Source organism: Cyprinodon variegatus, unplaced genomic scaffold, assembly GCF_000732505.1.
Source record: "Cyprinodon variegatus isolate N-32 unplaced genomic scaffold, C_variegatus-1.0 Scaffold1340, whole genome shotgun sequence".
Lineage (NCBI taxonomy): Eukaryota > Metazoa > Chordata > Actinopteri > Cyprinodontiformes > Cyprinodontidae > Cyprinodon > Cyprinodon variegatus.
Genome location: NW_015151793.1, coordinates 26,320 through 49,699, shown reverse-complemented (window position 1 = coordinate 49,699; position 23,380 = coordinate 26,320). Strand labels below are relative to the sequence as shown.

At 35.5% G+C, this 23,380-nt stretch overlaps 3 protein-coding genes across 7 annotated transcripts in view; all 3 read right to left on the bottom strand.

Annotated features, from left to right (window-relative positions):
- Positions 1 to 252: 252 nt before the first annotated feature.
- On the bottom strand, positions 253 to 6,181 carry abhd14a (abhydrolase domain containing 14A). Its single transcript, XM_015402360.1, has 5 exons — positions 5,897 to 6,181; positions 3,374 to 3,657; positions 3,131 to 3,246; positions 2,406 to 2,641; positions 253 to 1,348 (listed from the first exon to the last, which is right to left on the bottom strand). The coding sequence occupies exons 2-5, from the start codon at positions 3,637 to 3,639 to the stop codon at positions 1,157 to 1,159; spliced, it is 810 nt and encodes a 269-aa protein (XP_015257846.1). The 5' UTR covers positions 3,640 to 3,657; positions 5,897 to 6,181; the 3' UTR covers positions 253 to 1,156.
- A 794-nt stretch (positions 6,182 to 6,975) lies between these two features.
- On the bottom strand, positions 6,976 to 15,995 carry LOC107102915 (hyaluronidase-2-like). Of its 4 annotated transcripts, none has more exons than XM_015402376.1 (4): positions 15,866 to 15,995; positions 10,662 to 11,644; positions 8,932 to 9,018; positions 6,976 to 8,845 (listed from the first exon to the last, which is right to left on the bottom strand). In XM_015402376.1, exons 2-4 carry the CDS (start codon positions 11,610 to 11,612, stop codon positions 8,456 to 8,458), a joined length of 1,428 nt encoding a protein of 475 aa, XP_015257862.1. In that variant the 5' UTR covers positions 11,613 to 11,644; positions 15,866 to 15,995; the 3' UTR covers positions 6,976 to 8,455. The 4 variants fall into 4 exon arrangements, with proteins under 4 accessions (XP_015257862.1, XP_015257863.1, XP_015257864.1 ...); XM_015402377.1 differs by lacking the exon at positions 15,866 to 15,995 and adding an exon at positions 11,958 to 12,324; XM_015402378.1 differs by lacking the exon at positions 15,866 to 15,995 and adding an exon at positions 11,963 to 12,324 and having other exon boundaries at positions 10,662 to 11,638.
- Positions 15,996 to 19,829: 3,834 nt separating this feature from the next.
- The window catches only part of LOC107102909 (tumor suppressor candidate 2-like), a 7,162-nt gene continuing 3,611 nt past the window's right edge, over positions 19,830 to 23,380 (bottom strand). Inside the window, exons 2-4 of one of the 2 annotated variants that reach the window (XM_015402367.1) lie at positions 22,905 to 23,149; positions 20,971 to 21,091; positions 19,830 to 20,628 (exon numbers count right to left, since the gene is read on the bottom strand). In XM_015402367.1, coding sequence (XP_015257853.1) covers positions 20,563 to 20,628; positions 20,971 to 21,091; positions 22,905 to 23,053 — 336 coding nt within the window. In that variant the 5' untranslated portion in view covers positions 23,054 to 23,149 and the 3' untranslated portion in view covers positions 19,830 to 20,562. The remainder of the gene's footprint in view (positions 20,629 to 20,970; positions 21,092 to 22,904; positions 23,150 to 23,380) is intronic. The other variant, XM_015402366.1, reaches the window with a different exon arrangement.

The following is a 23,380-nucleotide window of genomic DNA, read 5'->3' as shown; positions in this document are numbered from 1 at the left end:
ATTAAATTGTAAAAGTCCCTGTGCAACTTCATAGAGACGTCTCAGTTTAGGGTTTATTTTTAAGTTTCAGTTCAAAACGTATATAGTATAAACTATATATATATATATATATATATATATATATATATATATATATATATATATATATTCATTCAGTGCTTAACATGTACGTTTTGTAATTTTATACACTAGTGTGACATTCAAGGTCGGTACTAAAAAAAGCAACTACACCTAAATATTGCAATAGTTTATTTACTGTTTCAATGTTTCAACATTTATTTCAACTCATAAAAATAAACATACCAGTTAAAACATGTTGACAAAATAAATAAAAATATTTGCACAATGTCCCAAATGTTGCCAAATTCCTATCAAACATGAAGCATACGACTGTATTTATAGAACTAAAGGGAAACACATTTTTTCAACAGTAGTGATAAAAAAAAAAAAAACATCAGTGTGAACAACAACAAAATTTAATGTTGCAAAGAAAAATCCCTCTCTGCTAAATTACTAGATTACAAAAACAAAAAAGCATCATTAAGAAAAAGCTTGGAAGTATTTCTTAACATTTTGCATAACGATAAACAATGCATTAGTTTGTTGTTTTTTATGTCAAGCAGCATTAAGACATATTTTTTATTTTTTTCTCTTGATTGCAAAGACTTTATTGCAACTTTATTAACATGTAAATATCTTAGCTTCAGCTTTTTAACCCAAATGATCATATATTATACAGAAGCTGTGTTAGGTGTCTGCTTTAATGTGTGCAAAAACTTTTAAATACAGCCAACAACAACATTTACATATTTACAATTGTCCACCAAGTTATAGCATATGAGCAAACACATCACACAGCTTTAAAAGCAACCAGAGACGGGACACACAAATAAACATCCAACTACACACAGCAAGCTTTGCTGAACTGGTCTCATATTACCCGGAAAATTTAACCTAAACATATTACATTCATAATACTCACATATGATATGATATCTCAAATCCTGTCAGACACATTTAATCTTCTTTCCAGGTTTGATAAGAAAATAAACAAAATGTTTTTATCAATAAAAAAAAGAAAAAGAAAAAAAACAGATAATTTTTAATTTTCCTTGGTCATCTTTTGATGACAATTCCATCATCCTGTCTTCCGCTGCTATATTTCTTGTTTGAGTTTGTCGAGGAATTTGATCAAACCTTGATGGAACTCTTGGGGTTTGTCCATATAACAAGCATGCCGAGCTCCTTCTAATTTCAGCACGTGATGATTGGGAAGCTGGATGAGGTTCTTGTGAGACTGGGCGCCCAGGTTTGTGTCCAAGGCCCCAAAAACAATCAGAGTGGGAGTCTGCAGAGGAAACAAGTGCAAAAAAAAAATAAAAAAATTTAAAAACAGAAGAGGGAAATTAGACAATGTAAAAGTTTGTATTATTAACCAAGTCTGGCACTATTTTCTCAAGATAAAGAATATTAGAGTGGAAAGGGACTGGTTCAATTCACAAAATAGACAGGACAGATGGAAAGAGCATTATGTAAATCCTGAAGTAACATCTCAACACAATGACCTGGAAGTTAAACCTTGGGTTCAAATTGGTCTACCAAATGGCTGGCGACATTACCTTAACATACTACCAAATTAAAAAAATGACCAAATAGAGGCTAAAGGACATCAAAGTCTAAATGCTTTGTAGTGATCAATACAGCCTAAGCCTCAGTCATAGAAAACATGTGGGCGGAGCAGTAAAGGTGTCTGCAGGGGAAGGTAGTCTGCAAATCTGACTAAGTTAGAGCAGTTCTGTCAGGTTGAATCGGCCAAAAGTTCAGCAAATAAGTGTGGGGAAAACCCTCATATTTATTAAAATCTAATTCATAGTACAGAGAGAAAAACAAAACTTGAGACAACAACAAAAAAAAAGCATTGGTCTGATTTAATGACAAATAAAAGTTTAGTTATTAAACATGCTATGGTAGGAGATAAATATTGGTTTCTTTGTGTCTTGCTGCATGAAAATGTATTAAAGCTTCCCATTGGGATACAATATAATGAAAAAAGGAAGAAGACTAATGATTAAAAAAAGATTTGTATGATTTATTCTGACTCTTTTATATTGTAGGGTCTGAAAACCTGTTATCTAATAGAACACTGACCAAAATGTTTTTATTTATTTATTTTTAACTTTTTATTGAAGTTATCTATGATGTTTGTTAATATTTCATTCTTAAAAAAAAAAAAAAAAAAAAACTACTGCAAAAAAAAAAAAAAAAAAAAAAAACAGGCCCACCAATATGACATTTTAATTATTGAAAGTATTTTTCAGTGTTTTCAAAAAAAATTGTGGCATAATGTTTTCTTTCAAATGATATCTGTAGTAAGTGGATAAGATTACAAAAGCTTGCAATCTTACCTGGATCTTTTTGTATTGCTGAGCAGAGTAGCTTCTCGTACCAACTGGTGCTATAGGAACGAAACCGCGCAGCTGTTCGCTGTTCTTCACAAGGAAGGGGATGGAGTAATGTCCACTCATGGAGGGACTCAGAAGCACAGCAGCCCTGACACCCAGAGACTCCATGAAGCGTGACAGGAGGACCACCCGATTCTGCTCCGTCTTTAGAGCTTCAGAGTCTGGTGATTTCCCATAACCTTGATATAGAGGATTTACAAAAGATAACTATGATAATCACTAAAATGTTGATATGAAATAAGGGAGTTTAATTGAGAAATCAAGCAAAATACATAATCTACTTTTGTACCATTTAAATAAATCAGGAAGATATTAATTAATTTTACTTTGGCTAACATGATAACATAGACCTGAGTCACTGATTAAATGAGGAAGTAAGAACTACACTCAACCACTAGAGGGCACTATTATCAAAGGAAAAAACATTTTCAAAATCAACCAGTGTATATAAATTCCACTATTTATGAAATATTGCTAAGAATGATGGATCCTTTCAAAAAGTAAATGTTTCCAAGTCTCTTCAAACTTTAAAAAATAGACCTTGAGTTAGTCAGGGCAACACAAGGTTGAGATCAAATCAACAAGTATATAATGTGTTTTTATTTAAAAGTACCCTTAAAACTAACATAAAGTATACCAGATTGATTAAAGTAAGCTTCAATGTTCACCTGGCAGATCCATTGCTAAGGCCTGATATCCATTAGCTGCCAGCACAGCCATGGTTCCCAGTTCTTCCCAGGTTTTGGAGGTAAACGCCTGGCCATGCAGAAGAACCAACTGCAACCTGCACAGAAACATCTGTTTGTTACCCTGGATGTCAAACCTGGTCAACTGAAAGACCGTCTGCTCAAATAGTTGATGCACAAGATGCTAACACTTATCAAACATCTTTTTTCCAAAGGTCGTCTCACTTTGGCAGTATCTGCTGGCCGTCTCGATCCACAGGCAAGGCTTCTCGGAAGAACAGTGGGGGGTCTCCAGGAAGCTGTCCGGTGCGAATGGACACATTGAGGACCGGTGGTCCGGGTGGAGCAGCGACTGCCACCATTCCAGTTCTTTGAGCTTTGGCCTGTAGCTCCATGGTATCCTGGCGAATGGACGGCAGCAGCAGGTACAGCATAAGCGTGGCCAAGAACACCAGGCCGAGCAAAACCAGGCGATTGCGCAGAAAATTCATTTCAATGTGATGAAGGACCTGGAGGATGTTATAGATGATGTGTTAGATGAAGCTTAAGCACCTTTGCAGAACATTGCTAATTTTGTAATATTTCAAAACCTAATGGACACAGAAAATCTGGCTGAGCTTTAAATTATGCTGTATGATATTAGTTAAAACTTGCTTTAAAGGATTTTCGTGTAGCTAATCAAATATATTTGACTGATGATCTTTATCACATGTGACATTTGTAAAAACATTTTGTCAATTACAGTTGCTGGATCATTTATGTCAATATATTTATATTCATGGCAGCAAAACCCAAACAGATTCTTTCGAAGTTGATTCCAAGAAAAGTCTATTCTTTCTAAAAAAGAGTCACAGCACAATTTGTTTGCAAACTTTGGTCTAAATAAAGGATAATTATTTATGTAGCCTGCCTGATTTCTGAGATGTTTTGCTATAATCCATAGCATCAGCTCACACTAACTTGTACAGCATTGTGAGAGGGTTTATTTGACTGCCCCAGGCCCTTAATAATCATAATAGTCATGATATCAGGATGAATCACATTGTGATGCTATTGCTACGTTATGTTGATGATGTTATTAATTATAAAATCCCATTTCTCTAGACTCCTTTCTTTCTTTTCCTTCTCTACCATGTCCCTAATTACATTCATTTAGCATCTCAGCAATTAAAACCATGCATAAATGAGGGCAGTAAAAGACCATCAAAAATACTAGATGTTGCTAAAAAGGTGGAATTTACATGCATAACAATCTTATCAAATATTGCATCCAAGCAGTCATATGCAGCTGCAATGTTGCAAACTTGGATAAGGTCTGAAGATTACACTTGGCTATATTTAGCAGGTGTAGTGAAATGTAAGGCAAACCGTCCAACAGGTATAGCCATTTGAACACAGAACTATGATACCAAATGTAGATAGAGATCTACATTTGGTATCATATGTAGACAGAAGTCTTCAAGATGATAGCTTGGAAGTAAAAAAATGAATCAAATTGGCCCAGTCAAATTCCAGATATTAACCTGGTTCTTGAGAGGACATCAAGAAAGCCTAAAACTAAACTGTGAGACTGATAAGAGTCACACAGAAAACAAGTCTGATAAGTTATTATCAACAAGTCAGCTTGTTGATCCACCTGTCTGGTATGACAGGTGGATCAACAAGCTGCCTTAAAATAGGTAGAAGTTTTTACATACCTGTTTTTATGATTACACGTTTTGTTTCATTGTTTAAAAAAAATAACAATATACAAAGAAGGACAGCCACTTTTCTTCGCAGAATCGTGATGGAAAAACTTTGATTTCGATGCAGAGAATTAAAAAATTACAAAGAGGTGCAAAGATAACAACAAAGCTCTCATCAAATATTTTTCATTACAAGCTAAATATTGCCACAACACAAACATCCAGTCATCTTTACACACATTCAGCAGGGATTCTTATTCATCTTAATGGTTGTAACTAAATGTGGGAGCAGATTAATGATGATCCATCATAATCTGCTCGAGTAGTATTATTATAAGGTATGACTTCTTATAATGTATGATCATTTCTAATCTGAACCACTTGAAGGTCAAGTAAGTATACAGCATGAATACAGTTGTCTATCATTTGCATCACTTTCTGGAATTGTTTGGTTTAAAAGCTTTATACGCTGAAAAAAATATATGATTTTTTTTTCTTCTTTTTTTTTTCTTCCTTCAGCTTTAATTTGTTATTTTATAACGATGTCAATCTTTACTACGTTCCTATAAGTTTCAAATATTTTTTCAATATTTAAATTTATTTACGTCTACACTGGAGTAGTTGTTTTAGAAAATACACTTTTACCCTTACTTTAGTTAATTTTGGAGGATAATTTTACTATTACTTACATAAAAAATATTTAAGTACAGTTCTTATTAAGTAAATACCTGTTTTACTCTTATACTTTACCCATATCTTATAAAAACTCCCAGAATTCCACAAATCAGTGCTCTGCTAAGCTGATGTCTCCTTATAGGACATAAAAGATTGCACTTTATATAAATCGAGTAAGTTTTATCAGTGTCGAGGTTGCTACCTGTGCTAAGCAGATGAGATGAACACCATTAGGGCTAATCCTCCTGAACAAAGGCTTCATTGTATTTTACCGCAGTCCATCAGCAGCACTTAATTAGCCAATTATGCATTAAGCTAACAGCAGCTCTCTTGATGTTAACGGTTCTATTGAACACCGAGGGAGACTTTTCAGAGAGAGGATACATACCAGCAAATTTGAGATAATTAAACCCTTTTCCACTTAGAAATGACAGCACTTGGTTTATCGTCAGGTCTTCTCCATGTCTGGTTGTTGCGGGAATCGTTGCTGACAGACTTCGGGTTGAGGGCTACTAATCCTTGTTCTTTTTTTAATCAAAAATAAATAATTACAGTTGTATATTTTATGACATAAAATTAAAAATAATGCCAATTCTTCATTAAACTGAACCCAGGGAAATACTTAAATAAAGCAATCTAAAGACACATACATTTAATATCGAGAAAAGGTTCTGCCCATAGCCATGTGTTTCTCGTCGGAACTTATTATGAGATGTACAAAACACATAGCAAGCTCTTACGTCATTTCCTGTAGAGTAAACGTAAACGTTTAAGATTTTCAAAGTAAAAAGGCTAAACAATTTCTATTTAAATTTTTGTAGTACCGTAAACTGAGGAGATATAACTATGAAACATCTAAATTACCAATAAAAAACTGCAGTTTTTATAAACAGGTTTTGAAAACTTTTTTTTCCCCGTTTCATATTATTCATTATTATTCTTTCAACTATAATAGAACCCCCTTTTAACAAATATTTTTTTTATTTTACTTTGAGGTTGCATTTGGATTTTGAAAAAAAAAATTTTCGTCTTTACCGACTATAGTTAACAACATAGCCGCTAAAAACAATAAGAAATCATCCCTTCAAAAATGTCAACCTCCATGTAAACCTCTGGTAATAATATTAAATTAGAATCTGCCTAATTAGTAAAGTGTGTAACATGTTTGAAAACACCCTGCTAAAGTGACATGTTTGGCACTTGACTTAAAAAATAACTCTTCTTCCTAAGACAGCAGGAAGACAAGTTTAGATGGTAGTTTATTTGGTGAAAATTGATCCCCCCCCCAAACTCCATTCTAGTTGCATTCAACTATGGTTCTGAACTTGAATTGACCTTAGTAAAGGTAAAGCAAAAATAATTGCTCTAACAAAAGCAGGTTTACTGTGATCTGCTAAGTGCTTGTTGCCAAAGGTCCATGTTTTCTCTTTGCAGTAAAGAAACAAGACAAAAATGTTTGTGCAGAAACCATATTTTTAATATTGTAATTATCCAGGTTAAAATATGAAATGTTTAAGATACGTAACATTTCGATTTTAGCAGATAAAAAAAGAATGCTGTATATTATGGCAAATAGAATTTTTATATTTCTAGTAAGTCTTATAAACATTGAGACAACTCTGCTTATAAAACAGAATGGCACAGAGGAATGCATGTTCAGCTTTTTGATCACATGCCCCCAAAATTTGGAGACATGCTTAGAAATGCACACCAATAACCTTCCCACTAGTTTGGACAAAATTCACACAGTGGGATACAGTTCCATAATGGTAAAAGCATCTTGTTCTGCTCTGCACAGACCAAAGGCTTACAGGACACAACTTTTCACAAGAACAAATACACAATGAAGCCTCATTTACAAAGTATATAAAGTGCAGACTCAGGAATGAGCTACATATACAAGACACTATTGCAGACCTGTCTGTGCACTGAAGATTTACAGAAATAGGACCAGCCAGTCTAGAAATATGAACCTGTTCCATCAGCTAATGTAGTTCCCATCATGAAGAGCTGACATCAGAAGTTGTTTTAATATTGATATAAAACTGTGCTTTATGATAACTTATTGAAACTTGATTTAAGACAATGAAACCTTTAATAAGATAAAACAAAGGCAGAAATGACATTACCTGAATGCCAATTAATACAATATTTTTTGGCATAACTCGTTTCACAGTTTAAAAAACGTGTAAACTAATGTTATTCGTTTCGGCATATCAAAATACAGTTAAGTCATCCTCAGTGAATTAAAGCTCATCTGTCAAATTAAAGGTTTTAAACATACTTTAAGTACATATTTTATTCCTTTTTTATCCGAATGACCTTTTCAACGTTATTCCAATGTACTTGATATGACTGTAGAATCCAAAAAGCTGAAAGGCATTAGTGTAATACCACTATTTAAAGCACCAAGCTGAAAAACAGGAAAATTTGGTCTTAAAAGGCAGATATAAAAATAGCACTTTGTAAACGTCTTAAGGCACAAAACCAAGGTGAAACAGGAAGGTCCAGCTACACTGTTTCTATAAGGATAAAAGAGAATTAAGTCTTGCGTTTTTTGTTTTTTTTTTTAGAAATCTGGCATATTTTATGTTTAAGGCTGTATTTGCCATTCAAAATTTGATTTAACCAGGTCTTTGCCCAATAATTAGGACATTATGCAGATAGATCTACTGTTTCAACACTATTATCAGCTACACATCTATTCAAATTTCCAGTTTTTAAATGAACTGTTATTTTTCATAAAATAAATACAAAAAAAATTATTTCCAGAAAACAAACTGTGGTTTTACTTCAGTCTGCGCTGTAATAAAACCCTCTGAATCCAGCAGCGAGTACCTGCTGCTCCTAAAGCGCAACAAACTTCATTTCATTTCTATGCCAGATTACCAAAACTTTCTGTTTGAGCAATGGCACAGTTGGTGAATCGTTAAGCTTCTTAGGTTCCTCAGTGAAGAACAGAGAGAAGTCCGAGTGGAAGCAGAAAGCAGAGAGGCCAGGTCCCTAAAATGGAGGGGCCTCTATTCCACCCTCCTTCTCTCTGCTCACAGACATCACCCCTGTACCCGGTGTAGCACTGGCACTTAAAGTGCATGCGGAAAGTCTTCAGCTCTTCCTGCCCAGGGGATCCCCTGACCTTCAATTTCCCACCCTGAGAAATTATGCTTTGAGTGGAGGGGTTGAGGTGCAGATAAGCGTCGCTGTCCGGTGCTCGGCGAAGACAGCGGCCACGAAAATTGCACAACATCCGGCTGCACTGTTCCGCTGCTTTGGTCACATTGAGGAGGTAATGGCCCAGTGGTCCTAGCAGATAGTTATTCAAGGTAGAGCAGCTGGTCTGCAGGACAGAGAATATTTTACGTCAAAAGCAAAGAAACAGCAGCCTATAGAACATCAAAGGGCAAGGGAAGTTAGTGCTCTTACACTACTTGCATAGGAGGTGTCCCCCCAGAAGATCACACCCGCAGCTCCAATGGCAACACTCTCACCAATGGTGGAGACCAAATCTCTCTGCGAAGGATGTACAAACACATATTAGTTGTTCAAGGTGCGTTTACGTAAAAGGTGTTCAAGTATACAACTCAAGAAGTTACAGTAAAATAAAACACTTTAAATAGTAGTCATATAAATAGTAATTGCCAAGAGTTAACTCAATAACCAGAGTTATTGTCTTATCTGCAACAACAACATTATGGAAACAATTTACCCAAGTTTATAAAAATTTACCCAAATTGCTGGATGAATGTAAGAGATAAAAAAAAGCAAAGCCTTGTGGGCTACTTTATTAGAAACATGTTCCAGACTAACTTGTTTTCAGACAAAGACTATATTTAAGCATACGACAAACCATAAGGGCTTAGGATTTTTTCTGTTAGTCTGGAGACGTGTTTGTTAATTCAGCTAGTTTTAAATAGACTGAATAGTTGATTTGCTATTTTTTATTTATTCTTATCATTTTAATGCTTAGTTTTAGTTTAACTCTCATTTTTTTTTTGGTGAAGGATTAAAGACAATGTATTGTATTTATCAAATTAACTGTTTTTGTTAAAGCCGCCACACATTAAAAGAAAAAAAAAAAAAGGAACAATTACGGCTGACAAGCAACTAGTTTAAACTCCCCCCAATATTTCACACAGAGAATTGATAAACACAAAATGAATTATACTGAAATGTAATCCATTTACGTTTTATAAACACACAATACAGTTCCAGTTTTGGCTCCCAACAATGAACAATTTTGTTTATGCTTCCAACAAATTCATTTATTCTCATTTAAAATGTCTGTACATTCAAAGTAAGGTGGAACGGAATAGACATCAGAGATCTTGTTTATTCTTAACTTGTCCAATGAGGCTGATTCTTATTCAGCAAGCATTCATGTCACTGAGCCATAATTAAAAAGTAATCTAAGCAGCACTAGGAGAAAAAAAATATTGAATCTTTATTTTTTCTCTGACCTAAAACTGAGATGATCAAATGTAAATTTAAAAATTGTATCTTTTTTAAATAGATACCAAGTAACTTGTGTCCTCCTCCCATGCTTTTGCTTAGATTAATTTGTGAGCAAAGCTGAAACCCAAAGAAATTATTTAACTCATAACATCCGACTTTAAATCAGTTAAAAACATAATAAAAAAATAAGATTATTCTTTTAACAATTGGGAAGTAAACTCATAAGTTATTATGACTTAAAATAATTTTAAAGCTGCTTAAAACCGTTGAATCTTTCTCAAGCAAATCTAACGTTTTTATAGACTTGTTTTAATAGACTTGTAAAGATTTAGCAACTACAAGAGACCCTAGGGTTTAAGGGCCCAATGCAGTATTTTATTATGTTTTTGCTTTAGGGCGACTCTTTCAGAGATGCATGGGAAATTGACTAGCATAGAAAAAACAGATTAGACTGCAGTGTGATCAGAGTTTGAATTTGAAGATTTTTTGTTTTTACTGTTAACTGTATTTTCTACAGATTCTACAACAGAAAAGAATAAGGAGCCCCTATATCACAGGGAAACTTCAAATCAGTACTGGTTATGTCAAATTTGAACAAGACCTACAAATCTTGTATCAGTGCCTCTGAATGAGGTTTCAAAATCTCCTCGATTGATAAATGTTAAAGATCCCTTCATGACATTTCGAAGTGATCAACTAACCTCAGTTAAAAGGGTCATCTCACTGTTGTAAGTGGGTCTGGTATACACAAAAACAGGACGTGCCGAACCATTCCCTACAGATGCAAGGCGCATCGCCTCCTTCAGCCTGTTCCTCACAAACAAGCGTCCATGATTTGTAGAGCGCAGCACAGAACCCATGTATATAGAGGGAAAAAGAGCCGTACATTCCTTCCACAGCCAGTTCAGTTGATCGTTGCGCTTTATCTCAACCGCAGGACAACGTCCTGTGTAGTTGTTCAGCCCGGCTTTGTAGTCATGGTTGTAGCAATCAGGAAACAGGTAGAAACCCCACAGCTGATTAGGTCTCAGACTTTTAGCTTGTCTCAGGGTCTCTTGCATGAACTTGCGAGCCGAAAGCTCAAACTCTTGCTGTGCAACAATCCCAACTTGCTCTTGGGTCCACTTGGGGTTTTTTTGGGCCACCAATTCACGCGACTTCCTTCTATAGATGTCTTTGGCATCCCAGTTTCGGATCCACAGGGGCCGCCACTCCTCCCAATCAATGACAGACAGACCTTTGGCCTGATGGTCTGGTATGTATTTGTCTAGACCCTGAGGCATCTTTTCATAGTGCTCGATAAGCCTAACAAGCTGTGGAAGCCCCTCATTCACCGCAGCACCGTCAGTCTCATAATAGGGATAAAGCCCGAGGCGTTCCTTATAGAACATTGTGAGATTCTGCCGGACAAAACCCTCATTGGGGGTTGCCACAATGTCAAACTGGTCCAATGATAACGTAACACCCCGTCGTGTCCCACACTCCTGAGTGGGAGCGTTCCACACCAGAAGAACTGGCTTCTGGGAGTATAATGGCCATCTTGTCTGCTTTGTGTCTGCTGAACCCAGGATCATCCATGAAGTAAACAGAGCAAAGATGAACCAGGACAGATGGTTAGAGGCAGAGAGGAAGGAGGGGAATGCAGCCTCCATGGTGGTCCCTGCTCACCTTCTCTCCTCTGTTACTAAATGACACACAGAAAGGCTGTGAAATTAGTGTAAGATACAATATGTAGACAGAAAAAAATCAGTCCAGGATAATAGTTTAGTTTACAAACAGTTTTAAAAACACAGCAAACACATTTACCAGAACAAAACAGTTAAATGTCGATCAAACTACGTTAAATTATTCAGCTTCCTTTAAAGTGGTGAACTTCCTCTACTTCTTTTTGCAGAGTTAGCAATCCGCTAACAGCTTACTCAGGTACATTAGCTTAAAGTTTCAATGAAACTAATAGCTACGATGCTAACTTAGCTACTGGGTTTCAGTCTCCGTACTTCACCTGCTCTTTTCACTTGGTCCAACCATGAAACCGTCTGATAAGTTAGCTGTCGACCTCCTAGCCATGTGAGGCAGCAGGGATAGCCTGTTCAAGACATTTTTTGAAGAGTGTAAACCAGAGGAAAGCGCTGGACGGACAGGGACAGAGCAAACGTTGAGCAACAACAGACACACCCATTTAACTGCTGTCGGAGGGGGGGGGTCCTAGATCATTGTCAGGTTTAGTTTAAAACAAAAATATGTTTTTGTTAAATGAAAAGCCTTTTTATAGCTTTAAAAAATTACAATAATAATTAAGTAAACTGTCAGTTTAAGGATATAATTGTATTCCAGTGAGGGCTATCATCCCCCCATCTTTGGTTTGCCCCAAATGCTGCCTGCGCTTTATCTGATGGTTCACCAGAAAACACAATTTTCTACACTCCTTACCAGTTGGTGGCGGTAATGCTACACGAAGAAGAACACAATTTTCTCAGGTTGTTCACCAGCAAATCCATCTCACATTTGCCAGAAATGATCTTGAGTATTAAAAAAGAAAAATAATGTTGTGTGGGATAACAAAAGATAAAGAACAAAATACTTCTGAAAAGAAAATTAGAAAAAACCCACAACAAGAACAGCACAGTGATGCTCTTCACTCCACGAAGTTGACCTCTAACGAAACAAAGTTAGGGTTTTCTAGGTTTGGACTTAATGCTGGTGTATGACCTTCAATGATTTGTTCATGTTCAAAGCCCCTCCAGTGTTGTTGAATTTGAATAAATATTAAAAGAAGAGACCGTGTTTGTGACCCTTCATGTTTTTAACCCCAAATGGATAATTTATTTGGTTTTCTATATTTGGCCATGGTAATATGATATAATGTTTTTGTTGCTATAATGAAGGACTTCTTCAACTATAAGAAAATGAATATCATACTGTCCTGCTTTTTAGCTATTTCTCAGCAAAAGTCAAGTATCAAATGTCTAACCTGTTACAGGACATGCGTAATGAATGAAAAAAATATTAACTAAACTTTTGCTAAACTTTTTATTGATTGATTGATTGGATTTTTACTATTTACTATTTTACTTTACTATTCACAAAACAAAACAGGATGTTTGTTGGTTTTATTTAGTTAATATAAAAAGATAAAGGTAACAGGAGGGACCAGATGTAACAGGGTGGGCGTCTAAATCAATCCTCACCATCATTGACATTTATATTTTTTACCAATCCTTTTTTGAAAACTGTAAATAACTTAAAAAAATAAATAATGAATTAGCATTAAATAGGAATCGACATAGAAAGCACATACTTCTCTTGCCTTTTTAAGTCCACCCTGTTATATGTGTCTACCCTGTTACCATGAACAACTGTAATAGGATGAACGTAGCTGTACTACATCAATCAGCCATTGTAAAACACACAAAAAAAGTTCAAATAAAGATATTATTTGACATTGTAGATGTTATTCCTCTATAAATAACTGTTATTACATGTCATTTGACAATAGAGGTTGCTTTGGAGGTGGGCATTTGAATTGCAATCTCAATAGATGAATACTAACTTGAGTTTGTAAAATAAGATGAAAAATAAGATTTAATTCAAATAAGATTTCATTATTAATTAATTATCAAACATATCTGATAGGATTAATTAATTAAGTATAAACTCGCCATAACACAAAATATAGGACATTATGTCATTGAGGACTTGAAAGGCATTAAATAGTAGGATTGACCCAGAATGGATTCATAGTAATAACAACATCCTCTTAAAGGGAGATATTACTGGATGAAAACTAAACTTAAATTCTTTTTTTTTCTTTTTATCCAAGCATAGAAAGGGTTATAGAAATAAGCCCTGAGGCTCTTCTAACAATGGCGGCATATGAACACATTCAATTCTTTTGATTTTGGGCGCACTCCTTGCAAAGGCGTGTCCACTTCCTCAAACACACCATCAGCAAACTTATGTGTTACCTTGCTGGGTATAATCTGATAGACTGGCGTCTAATCTAGGTGTCACAGCAGCTTCTAATCAGCCTGGATACAGACATTTTGCTCCATTTATCAAATCTAGTCCCCGAGGAGAGGAACTGTGTCATTCTATCTATATAGGCGGCCTATAATCTTTCACTTCCTTTCTCCTTAGATTGTTTAACCTTGTGGTGTCAGTGAAGATGATTTATTCATTTCTTTAAAAAGTTGACATTTTCTGCTTTAGCTAATGTGACCCCTGACAGAGATAAAAATAGTTAAACTTTTATACCTTATACTACTGTATTATAGTATGAGTAAGGAAAACAATCTATAATTAATTGAAACATATACATGTATACACACCAGAGGAAGTCCATCAAGGCCAACAAGCTGTATAATTCATCTCTCTGACATCAATTAATTTCATTACTTATTATTTATTTATTTCATTACTTCTCTATATGCAATAACAGAGTCATGTGCAATAATTGTTATTTGGTACTGAGCAGCATTGTAAATACTATCGATTGTATATACTGTGATCCTTATTTTATTTTATTCTTATATCTTATATTACACTGTTTATATGGGAAGGGTGTAATTTTACACTGTGTTGTTATTTGACTATTTTACTTATTTATATATATCTTATACTATATATTATTTTTGCTCTATTGTGCTTTAAATCTCATTTTTCTCTGTTCTTTAAAAGGGTGCACTGCAAGAAATGAATTTCCAGCAAAAGATTAATAAAGTGATTCTGATTCTGATGTCTATTATAATTAAAAACTATAAGTATATTAGGGTTTAACAAGTCTTTTTATGAAGGATAACTATTATTCACAACAAGGCATGTCAAAACTAACAGCAATGTGGAAGACTAAATGGTAGTTATGGCAGCAGTTATTAGTTTATAAGGTTTACGGGATATTGCCTGTGACATAGTTCTATTGTGTTTAGATTTCCCTTTATATATGAAAACATAATTTAAAGCTGAAGTTGTTTTTATTCATGTTATCTTTGTGTGATACCATTTAGTTGATATTCTGACACATTTAAAAGTCTTATAATGCTGTTTTAAGCCTTCGTTTTTTTGGTGCTGTTTTTCGAACCTAGAAGAAAAACACATGCCTTTACTGCAATGTTGCAGCATCCACTTTGCCCATGTCAGGATACTATAGGCTCTTGTTTAGGAAGGCAGAACAAAGTCTAAGAACTCTAGCAGCTGAAATCGGTGTTCTACATAGATAGAGACTTTTTTTCCAGGACAGAGAGGGGCTGCTGCTCAGAGAGTAGAATTCAAAACTCAGACATCCACAAATCAAGTAAAGTTTGAGCATGAATTTGATTAAGAAAGACATAGTTAATAACTCAAGCTGATTTCGCTTGATGAAGGCTTTTTAAGTATGTGACAACAAAAAGAAAAAAAGAGAAGAAACACTACAGAAAACTGTACATTATATTATTATAGTTTAATTATGTTTTAATGATCTTTGCCTATATTAAATTCATATGAAGGCACAATGCATTTCGAACTAAATCGATATAGTTGCGTATAACAAAAATAGAGTAAGCCTATAATTTAAATGTAAAGTTATTTTATGTATTTCGTTAAAATGGTGAAGTAATATACATCCAGTAGTTACATTTCCACACAGTTTTAGATTTCAAGCAGTTGTATCTGATATTTTTTTTTTGCTGATTTTGGCTTTCAGCTTAAAGAACAGTTTTAAAAAAATAGTTTACACTAATAAAACGGATCTGTTCTACAGAAGGGAAAACCACTTACTTAACAGCTTACTAGACAGTCACCGATACCCGGCACTGGAAGGGTTAAAGTCAAAAATGCTGAGGGCTGAAAATAAATTGGTTTGTACAAATGTCTTTAAAACCCTGACTGTATAGATATTATGAAGTAAAAGCCTTATCATGTGTCTTACCAGGAGTTGGTGCTTCTTTAATCCTCTGATGAAACTCTGTCAGCTGATTAGTTATTTACTATCTACAGTAGATGAAGCTTCTCAGTCAAAAAGCGACTCCCTCTGCCCTGAGGTCCTTTAACAACTGCTGTTTAAATATCCATGAAACTCCTCCTCTCTGACCACTTCACCAATATGCAAAACAATGGTCTACATTTACTTACATTTTCCTTATCCATCGGTGAAAGTAAAAATGCTAGAAATCTCATCTGTTGTCTTAAATTGGTCTGACATAAAGATGATTACCTCATCTCATGTCATACCATTGAATCATTGGGTGTTGATCTTTTTTTAATGCCCTCCCTCTGTTATTTGCTTTAGTTATATTGATATTGGTACATGCACAGAGAGTCTCCTAACTTGAAAAAAGGCGATATATAAGTACATGCCATTTACCATTTAGTTATATTGATATTGGTACATGCACAGAGAGGAAATGAAACCCTATGACTGGATTTAATCCCAGGATCTCTTTTGATTGTCCCTGCATAACTGCATTAACACTAGGATTATTGTTTGTTGCACTCTCTCACATAACTACTCTATATTGCCTTTCTTATTTTATGTTACAGCCAAAAATATGAAGTTTGACAGGATGTAGAAAAATGGAAATCTGTAACCGACTGTAGGCTTTCATCCTTGACTTTGACTGGTCCATTCTAACACATGGCGAGGCTTTTACAAAACCATTCCATTCCCTTTCAGGAATGCCATATATCGAAGGCTGTCCTTCTTCTTACAAACTCTATTAATCTTCTGTGTCCCTGCATAATAAAAGCATCCCTACAGCTCCTCCAGAGTCACAACTTTCCTGACCTGTCTGATTTATTTCCTGGACTTCCATTATGCTGTTTGTTAACTAATGTTCTCTAATCATAGAGGCCTTCAGGGAACAGCTTTATTTATATTGAGATTAGGTTAAACACAGACAAATGCCATTTAACACTAAGGTGACTTTTGCAGACAGACAGCTGCTCTAGATTCTATTTAGGGGTTTTAGAGTGAAAATGCTCAAGATATGAATGAGCATCTAACCTTTTAGATTTGTAAAAGAAATTTAAAATCATGTAAGATTTTCCTTCTATTTTATAATCAGGCCTGGTAACATTGGGATGTGAATACTTCTGCTTGACCCTTGTTTTTTATTGCTTGGGCAATATTAAGTAGTTTGAGGATGATTTGATTGCAGTCCGTGAATTCATAATAAGACTATAATATTCTACTCTAAGTCTGTGTCCAGCTTTTATTAAAAGACAACATGGATGAGATTCATAGCAGAGTTTTATCATTTTTCTGCTGAATGAGCTCAGAAAACTGGTTCCTGGTACCTTTGAATAAAACCACATTCCGTATGCTAAATGTCCATACCCTAAATATATACCTTGGTCAGCAAAACGAGGAATGGGTGGTTTCCTGAGTTATATTTCAAAGAAAAAAAGGAACTTGCTGAATGTTATTTCAGCTGTCAGGAGATAAACAAAGGGCTATAACTGCTCTGCCACATCTCCCCAGGTCATAAAACCAGAATTATCCAATATCAGTGAATAAAGCATGACTCATGCAGAGTAAGATTGTTTCAAAGAAGTAATTATGTTGAGCATATGTTGGCAAATAGCTTCTCTTATCTTTTAGGGAGAGCAGTATTATCCAGCTTTGTAGACATCCTTCTGCAGAAAGTGAAAAAAAGGCTTAAATCCATCAAGTTAGTGGAAACTTATACACACAGCAGTTTGTTTCAGCAATTTCCCCCTTCAGCTGGAGGTCAGGGTGTTATTTCCACTACAGCTCCAGTCTGCTGAGTGTTTTAAACCCATTTCCCAAAATGTTAATTTCTGTTATTATAAGAAGTGAAAAAAAAAGAAAATTGTAAGCCTGCAGGGTCATAAACGTAAGCAGATGGATTAACCTCTGCATTTTAAAGTGGGGTTGTTTCAGAAATGTAGATCTGCCTGGAGCGGTTTTATACTCCCACCTACTAAAGCCAGCTGCTTCTCTTGCTACAGGACATTAACAGGTGTGTCTATATGTACAACTTTCAGTGACACTTGATTATTACAAAAATTATTTAGAATTTCATGTCAAAAAGTGATTTTTATTAAGTATAGGACTCAATCTTCTCACAATTTTAGACAGTTTGGAATGTTTGAGGAGAAATAATATCTAAATTTATTGAAAGTAAGGCTGAAACAATTGGAATAATCGATTACTGAAATAATATTCAACTAATTTAGTAATTGATTTAACGTTGACTGGAGTATAGAGACTCATAAACATGCCTTTAGCTGAGAGAGCAACTAAATTAGAGCATTAATTATATTAAAATTGTAAAAAAAAAAAAAAACATATAAACCTTTTGTATTTAAGATTTTTTTTTTAATACCGGTAGTTTTCATCTGTCAATATTCTCTATCCAGAACTCCTGAAGTGGAAAAGTATTAATTTCATAAAAGATCTTCTTTGGCTATCATATTATTAATAAATAAATTTAAAAAAATAATCGGCAGATTAATTTATTTAGATTAATCTGATTAATTAGATACAGTCCTAAATTAAATTAATTTTCTAGCAATTTCAGTGATAATATGGAAAAAATTTATTCAGGGCAAAAGATTATACTAGTTTTTTCACAGTTTAAATCAGCGTTCAGGTAAACAGTAATTATTATCTAAAAATGGAATTGGGGAATTTTTCTTAGTTTACTAATTTAGTTAATAATAATAATAGAACTTTATTAATCTCACATTGGAGAAATTTACCTCTGCATTTAACCTATCCCTTTGGGGAGCAGAGGGCTGCCACCGTGGGGCGCCCGGGGAGCAATCAGGGAGGACGGGTCTTACTCAGATACCCTGAGTGGCAGTCTGTGGAAGTGGGGCTCCAACTCAGAACTTCAGGATTCCCAGCTCTATGCACTAACCACTAGGCTGCCACTCCAAAAAGCAATAGAAGCGATATGTATTACAATGTGTGAATATATTTAAATCCTTTAATGCTGACCATTGATAATAATGGTTTACAGTTAATGAAAAACTAAAATGCAGTGACTTTATGGATAATAGCCCAATAAATGAAGGAAATTCCAATACATATTTGTTATAGATTCATAAATCATTGAGATAATAGCTAATAGGACTACTAATATTAAATGCTTGCTTGCAGATAAATCATAAATGCCATTCACAAGGAGGGTACGCCACAAAAAGGTCACGGCTAGGTATACATACTCATGGAAAGTTGTGTGAAAGGAAAAAGGTGCCGCACAGATGAAGCAAAGTGCACCCAGGGCGTGTTGGTGTGAAGGCCTCCTCTGAGTCAGAAAGACATGACAAGCATCTAATCTGGACCATTAAGAAAAGTGACCATAGTGCTTCACAGCTGTTTAGAGCCCTATTTTAAAATTAAAGTCGAATTTGCATTACATCTGGAAAAAAGGATCCAAGTCTAGAAGCACAAAGAACAGCAGGATAAGACTTTTGTTCAAACTCAGCAATGATTTTGGGAGTTATGTCAACTCTTGGAAATGAGCCGCTGTGTTTTATAAAGTACAAAGTCTGAGCAGCCTTTTAAGGGTCCCTCTGCTAAACACCTGATGTTGATTTCTTACAGATAAACTTCTAGAAGTACCAACACCAATGGCAACACTGTTGGGATGGCCAGTATACAGCCCAAAACAGAAACAAGCTGAAGACACAACAAAGAGCTGAAAGTCACTATTAAAACAAGCTTCACTAGTGTAATATTCATGTTTTCTAAGAAGCTAAGTTAATCAGCTTTAAGCCATAATCATCAAAATAATCTGATATACATATTTGAAATATACATCTTTGTGTAATTCATACCTTAGCTTCAGTTAAAATTAAAAAATATCAATTTCTTCGTGTTATGAGATGATGAGAAGTAGAAGATAAAACATGAAAGGCAAGCATTTCAGTCTGTAATTAAAAAATTTGTTTTAATAAATTAAATCTGAAACACATCCTGCCAAAACAGCAAAGAAAAAACAAATCAGGATCTCCAATTTAACTCACTTCTGCTTTGTACGTTTGTGGTTATGGAAGTCAGGGAAACAAGTCCTTCAAATGTTACATTATATATAATACCATTCCTTTATATATTCATTGGGTGGCTACTGATTGCCAATTCACAGGGATGCAAGCCCAAACCAGCTCATCTCCATCCAAAATGAAGCAAAACAAAATAGTGTCAATAAAATTCTATGTGCAGAGAAAAATTGCTCACTTAAGATAAAATCATAATAATGCATTTTATTCTAAACTCATTGAGTTCAATGCATGGAACAAGAAAACAATCTGCAGCAAAAGAATATTTCCGACTCTTAAAGTTTTCATCCTTTGTCTGCACACATTCACACAACATGCACACGAGCCAAGATCCCCAAAATGTGAGAGGATTCTCCTTTTCCTCTTTGTCCCAACAGGCGGTCCATCCCGTCTCTCACTGCACGCAAAGCCAAAAAACGGGTCACATGCAGAGAATCGGCACACAATGCAAGAGCATTTCCAAACAGGGGCTTCAGAGAATTTAGGAGATCGTGTAATTTCAAATTTGTTTCTGGCTTTAGTTTGCAGGGTGTTGAGGAAAGAAGCAAAACCAGGACGGAGCTGACACAGTGGCTTGTCTGAGTCCCGCAGAGACGGTCAGGCTTCACAAAGGATAACGGGGAAATCTACATGGATGCGTGGGTGGTCCAGGTTTATAATTCCCTGAAAGGAGATGGAAGGAATCGTAAGATGATTTGCATTGAAAATAAAAATGACTGGTGTTTATTCAGTATGCACAAATGTTCCGTTTAGAAACATCATCCAAAAGCATGTACTGGAATGGGTCTAATCAAATAATTCATTTTCAGTTCAATTATAAAAATAATTAGCTTAGTTTTATTCTTATGTTTTAAATTCATTTTGATTATAATAAAAAACATAATCAAAATGGATATGTAAGCCTTAAAAGATCATAAAAACCAAACTATTCTGCATCACTCAGGAAAGGTCTGAATTGTGGATATCTAGTTTATAAAATTATCTTTCGAAGATTTTTAATCTCACCTGAGGTGTTAAGTTCTTCTGAATCCTTCTCAGCTTGGCTCTTTTACGGCCATTTTTTGTCACAATTGTCTCCTCGTAAAACTCGTGGGCCAAGTCCCCGTCCTCATCGAAGAACATAGAGCTATAGCAAGTGGGGGGGGGAAACAATACACATATTACCTTATGAATCATCTCTTGGGCTCATATACACTGTGTGCAGAATTATTAGGCAAATTAGTATTTCGACCACATCATCCTTTTCATACATGTCCTACTCCAAGCTGTATAGGCTTGAAAGCCAACTACCAATTAAGTAAATCATGTGGTGTGCAGCTCTGTAATGAGAAGGGGTGTGGCCTAATGACATCAACACCCTATATAAGGTGTGCTGAATTATTAGGCAACTTCCTTTCCTTTGGCAAAATGGGTCAGAAAAGAGATTTGACAGACTCTGAAAGGTCAGAAATTGTCAGATGTCTTTCAGAGGGGTGCAGCTGTTTGGAAATTGCCAAGCTTTCTAAGCGGGATCATTGCACAATCAAGTGTTGAAAAAAGAAGACGCAAAATAACTCCCCATGCATCGAGAAGGATCCGGCATGAAGCTGCCAGGAAGCCATTAGCCACCAGTTGTGCCATATTTAAGAGCTGTATGTCTGTAGTGCAGAGAAGCACAAGGTGCTCAATACTCAGGGACCTGGCCAACGTAAGGTAAGGAAAGCTGAAAAAAGGCCACCTTTGAACAAGACACACAAGACAAAACGTCAAGATTGGGCCAAGAAATATCTGCAGACTGATTTCAAAAAGGTGTTTTGGTCTGATGAAATGAGTGAGCCTTGATGGGCCAGATGGATGGATGGGCACCAGGCTGGATCAGTAAAGGTCAGCAAGTTCCTTATGGACTCAGAAGCCAGCAAGGTGGAGGTGGGGTACTGGTATGGGCTGGTATCATCAAAGATGAGCTTGTTGGACCTTTTCGGGTTGATGATGGAGTCAAGATCAACTCCCGGACATACTGCCAGTTTCTGGATGACGCCTTCTTCAAACAGTGGTACAAGAAGAAGTCGCCATCATTCAAGAAAAACATGATATTCATGCAGGACAATGCTCCGTCACATGCATCAAAATACACCACAGCGTGGCCGGCCAGAAAAAGTCTAAAAGGAGAAAAAATTATGACATGGCCTCCTTGTTCACCTGATCTGAACCCCATCAGGAACCTGTGGCCCTTCATGAAAGGTGAGATCTACAGGGAGGGAAAACAGTCCACCTCTCTGAACAGTGTCTGGGAGGCTGTGGTGGCTGCAGCACGCAATGTGGATCACAAACAGAGCAAGACACTGACAGAATCTATGGATGGAAGGCTTTTGAGAGTCATGGGGAAGAAAGGTGGCTATATTGGTTACTGATTTGTTTTTTTTTTGTTTTTCAATGTCGCAAACGTTCATTTCTGAATTTTTAGTTGTTATATTGGTTACCTGGTGAAAATAAACAAGTGAGATGGGTATATGTTTGTTTTTTATTATGTTGCCTAATAAGTCTCCACAGTAATATTTACCTGCACTCACAGACATCCTCATAAAATGGCCAAAACAAATCAAATTCCAAAAATATGAAACTGATATTAATTAGTCTTTTTGGTTGATTGAGAACAAAATTGTGGCCCAATTATAAAAATAATCCTCAAAAATACAACTTGCCTAATAATTCTGCACACAGTGCAATTTTTTTCCACTCCTTATAAACACATCACTGTAAATAAAACACCCAGTGTTCCTCAGAGGGGGAGCAGCAAGAGATCAGCTAAAATAAAAATGCAAGATATAAACAAAAACAAACAGCTCATTGAGCTTATAAATTATCCAGTATTCAGAATCTAATCCCAAATCATAAATTCCAAATCAGTTTATAAACCTGTGAGGTTTTCTAACATTTATGAATACTAAGCATATATTTACCTTCTTCTTGTGAACACAAAGGGAGTAGCTCCAGGGAAACTTCGTGTTCTTGCCAGTGTCTGCTCGTTTCCATCTTTGGCTGCATCGTCCCCACTGCCTGAGCCAGAGAAAGGCCAAAATCCCTTGGATTTGGAGCCACTACCCCCCATCTTCAGCTGCAGCACATTATTTTCCCTGAGTCACAGGGCAAGTAGTGATGATGCAGTTATTGTATAGAAGTTAATGGAATCTTCAAGGTGGGATACCTTCAGAAAAAGAGACACATGAAGAATTGTGTAAATTGTGTTAAAGAATAACTGACACAGTAAACAGGTTTAAATTTAGTTTAAAAAAAAATACAGACTACTTTCTTCCTTGACGAATAAAAGATTAGGTCAAAAAACAGAACACAAGTTACATAAATGTCCAGGTTATAACAACATTTAGATGAGATTAGTCTTTTTAAAACTTTTATTATATATTAAATTTATTTAGGG

Coding starts and splice junctions, on each gene's coding strand:
- LOC107102915 (XM_015402376.1), bottom strand. CDS start 11,612: ATGGAGGCTGCATTCCCCTCCTTCCTCTCTGCCTCTAACCATCTGTCC. Junction 9,019..10,661: donor AGATGACCCTTTTAACTGAG/GTTAGTTGATCA, acceptor CATCCTTCGCAG/AGAGATTTGGTCTCCACCAT. Junction 8,846..8,931: donor ACACCTCCTATGCAAGTAGT/GTAAGAGCACTA, acceptor TCTGTCCTGCAG/ACCAGCTGCTCTACCTTGAA.
- abhd14a (XM_015402360.1), bottom strand. CDS start 3,639: ATGAATTTTCTGCGCAATCGCCTGGTTTTGCTCGGCCTGGTGTTCTTG. Junction 2,642..3,130: donor CTTAGCAATGGATCTGCCAG/GTGAACATTGAA, acceptor CTCTATATCAAG/GTTATGGGAAATCACCAGAC. Junction 1,349..2,405: donor AGCAATACAAAAAGATCCAG/GTAAGATTGCAA, acceptor TTTCCTCTGCAG/ACTCCCACTCTGATTGTTTT.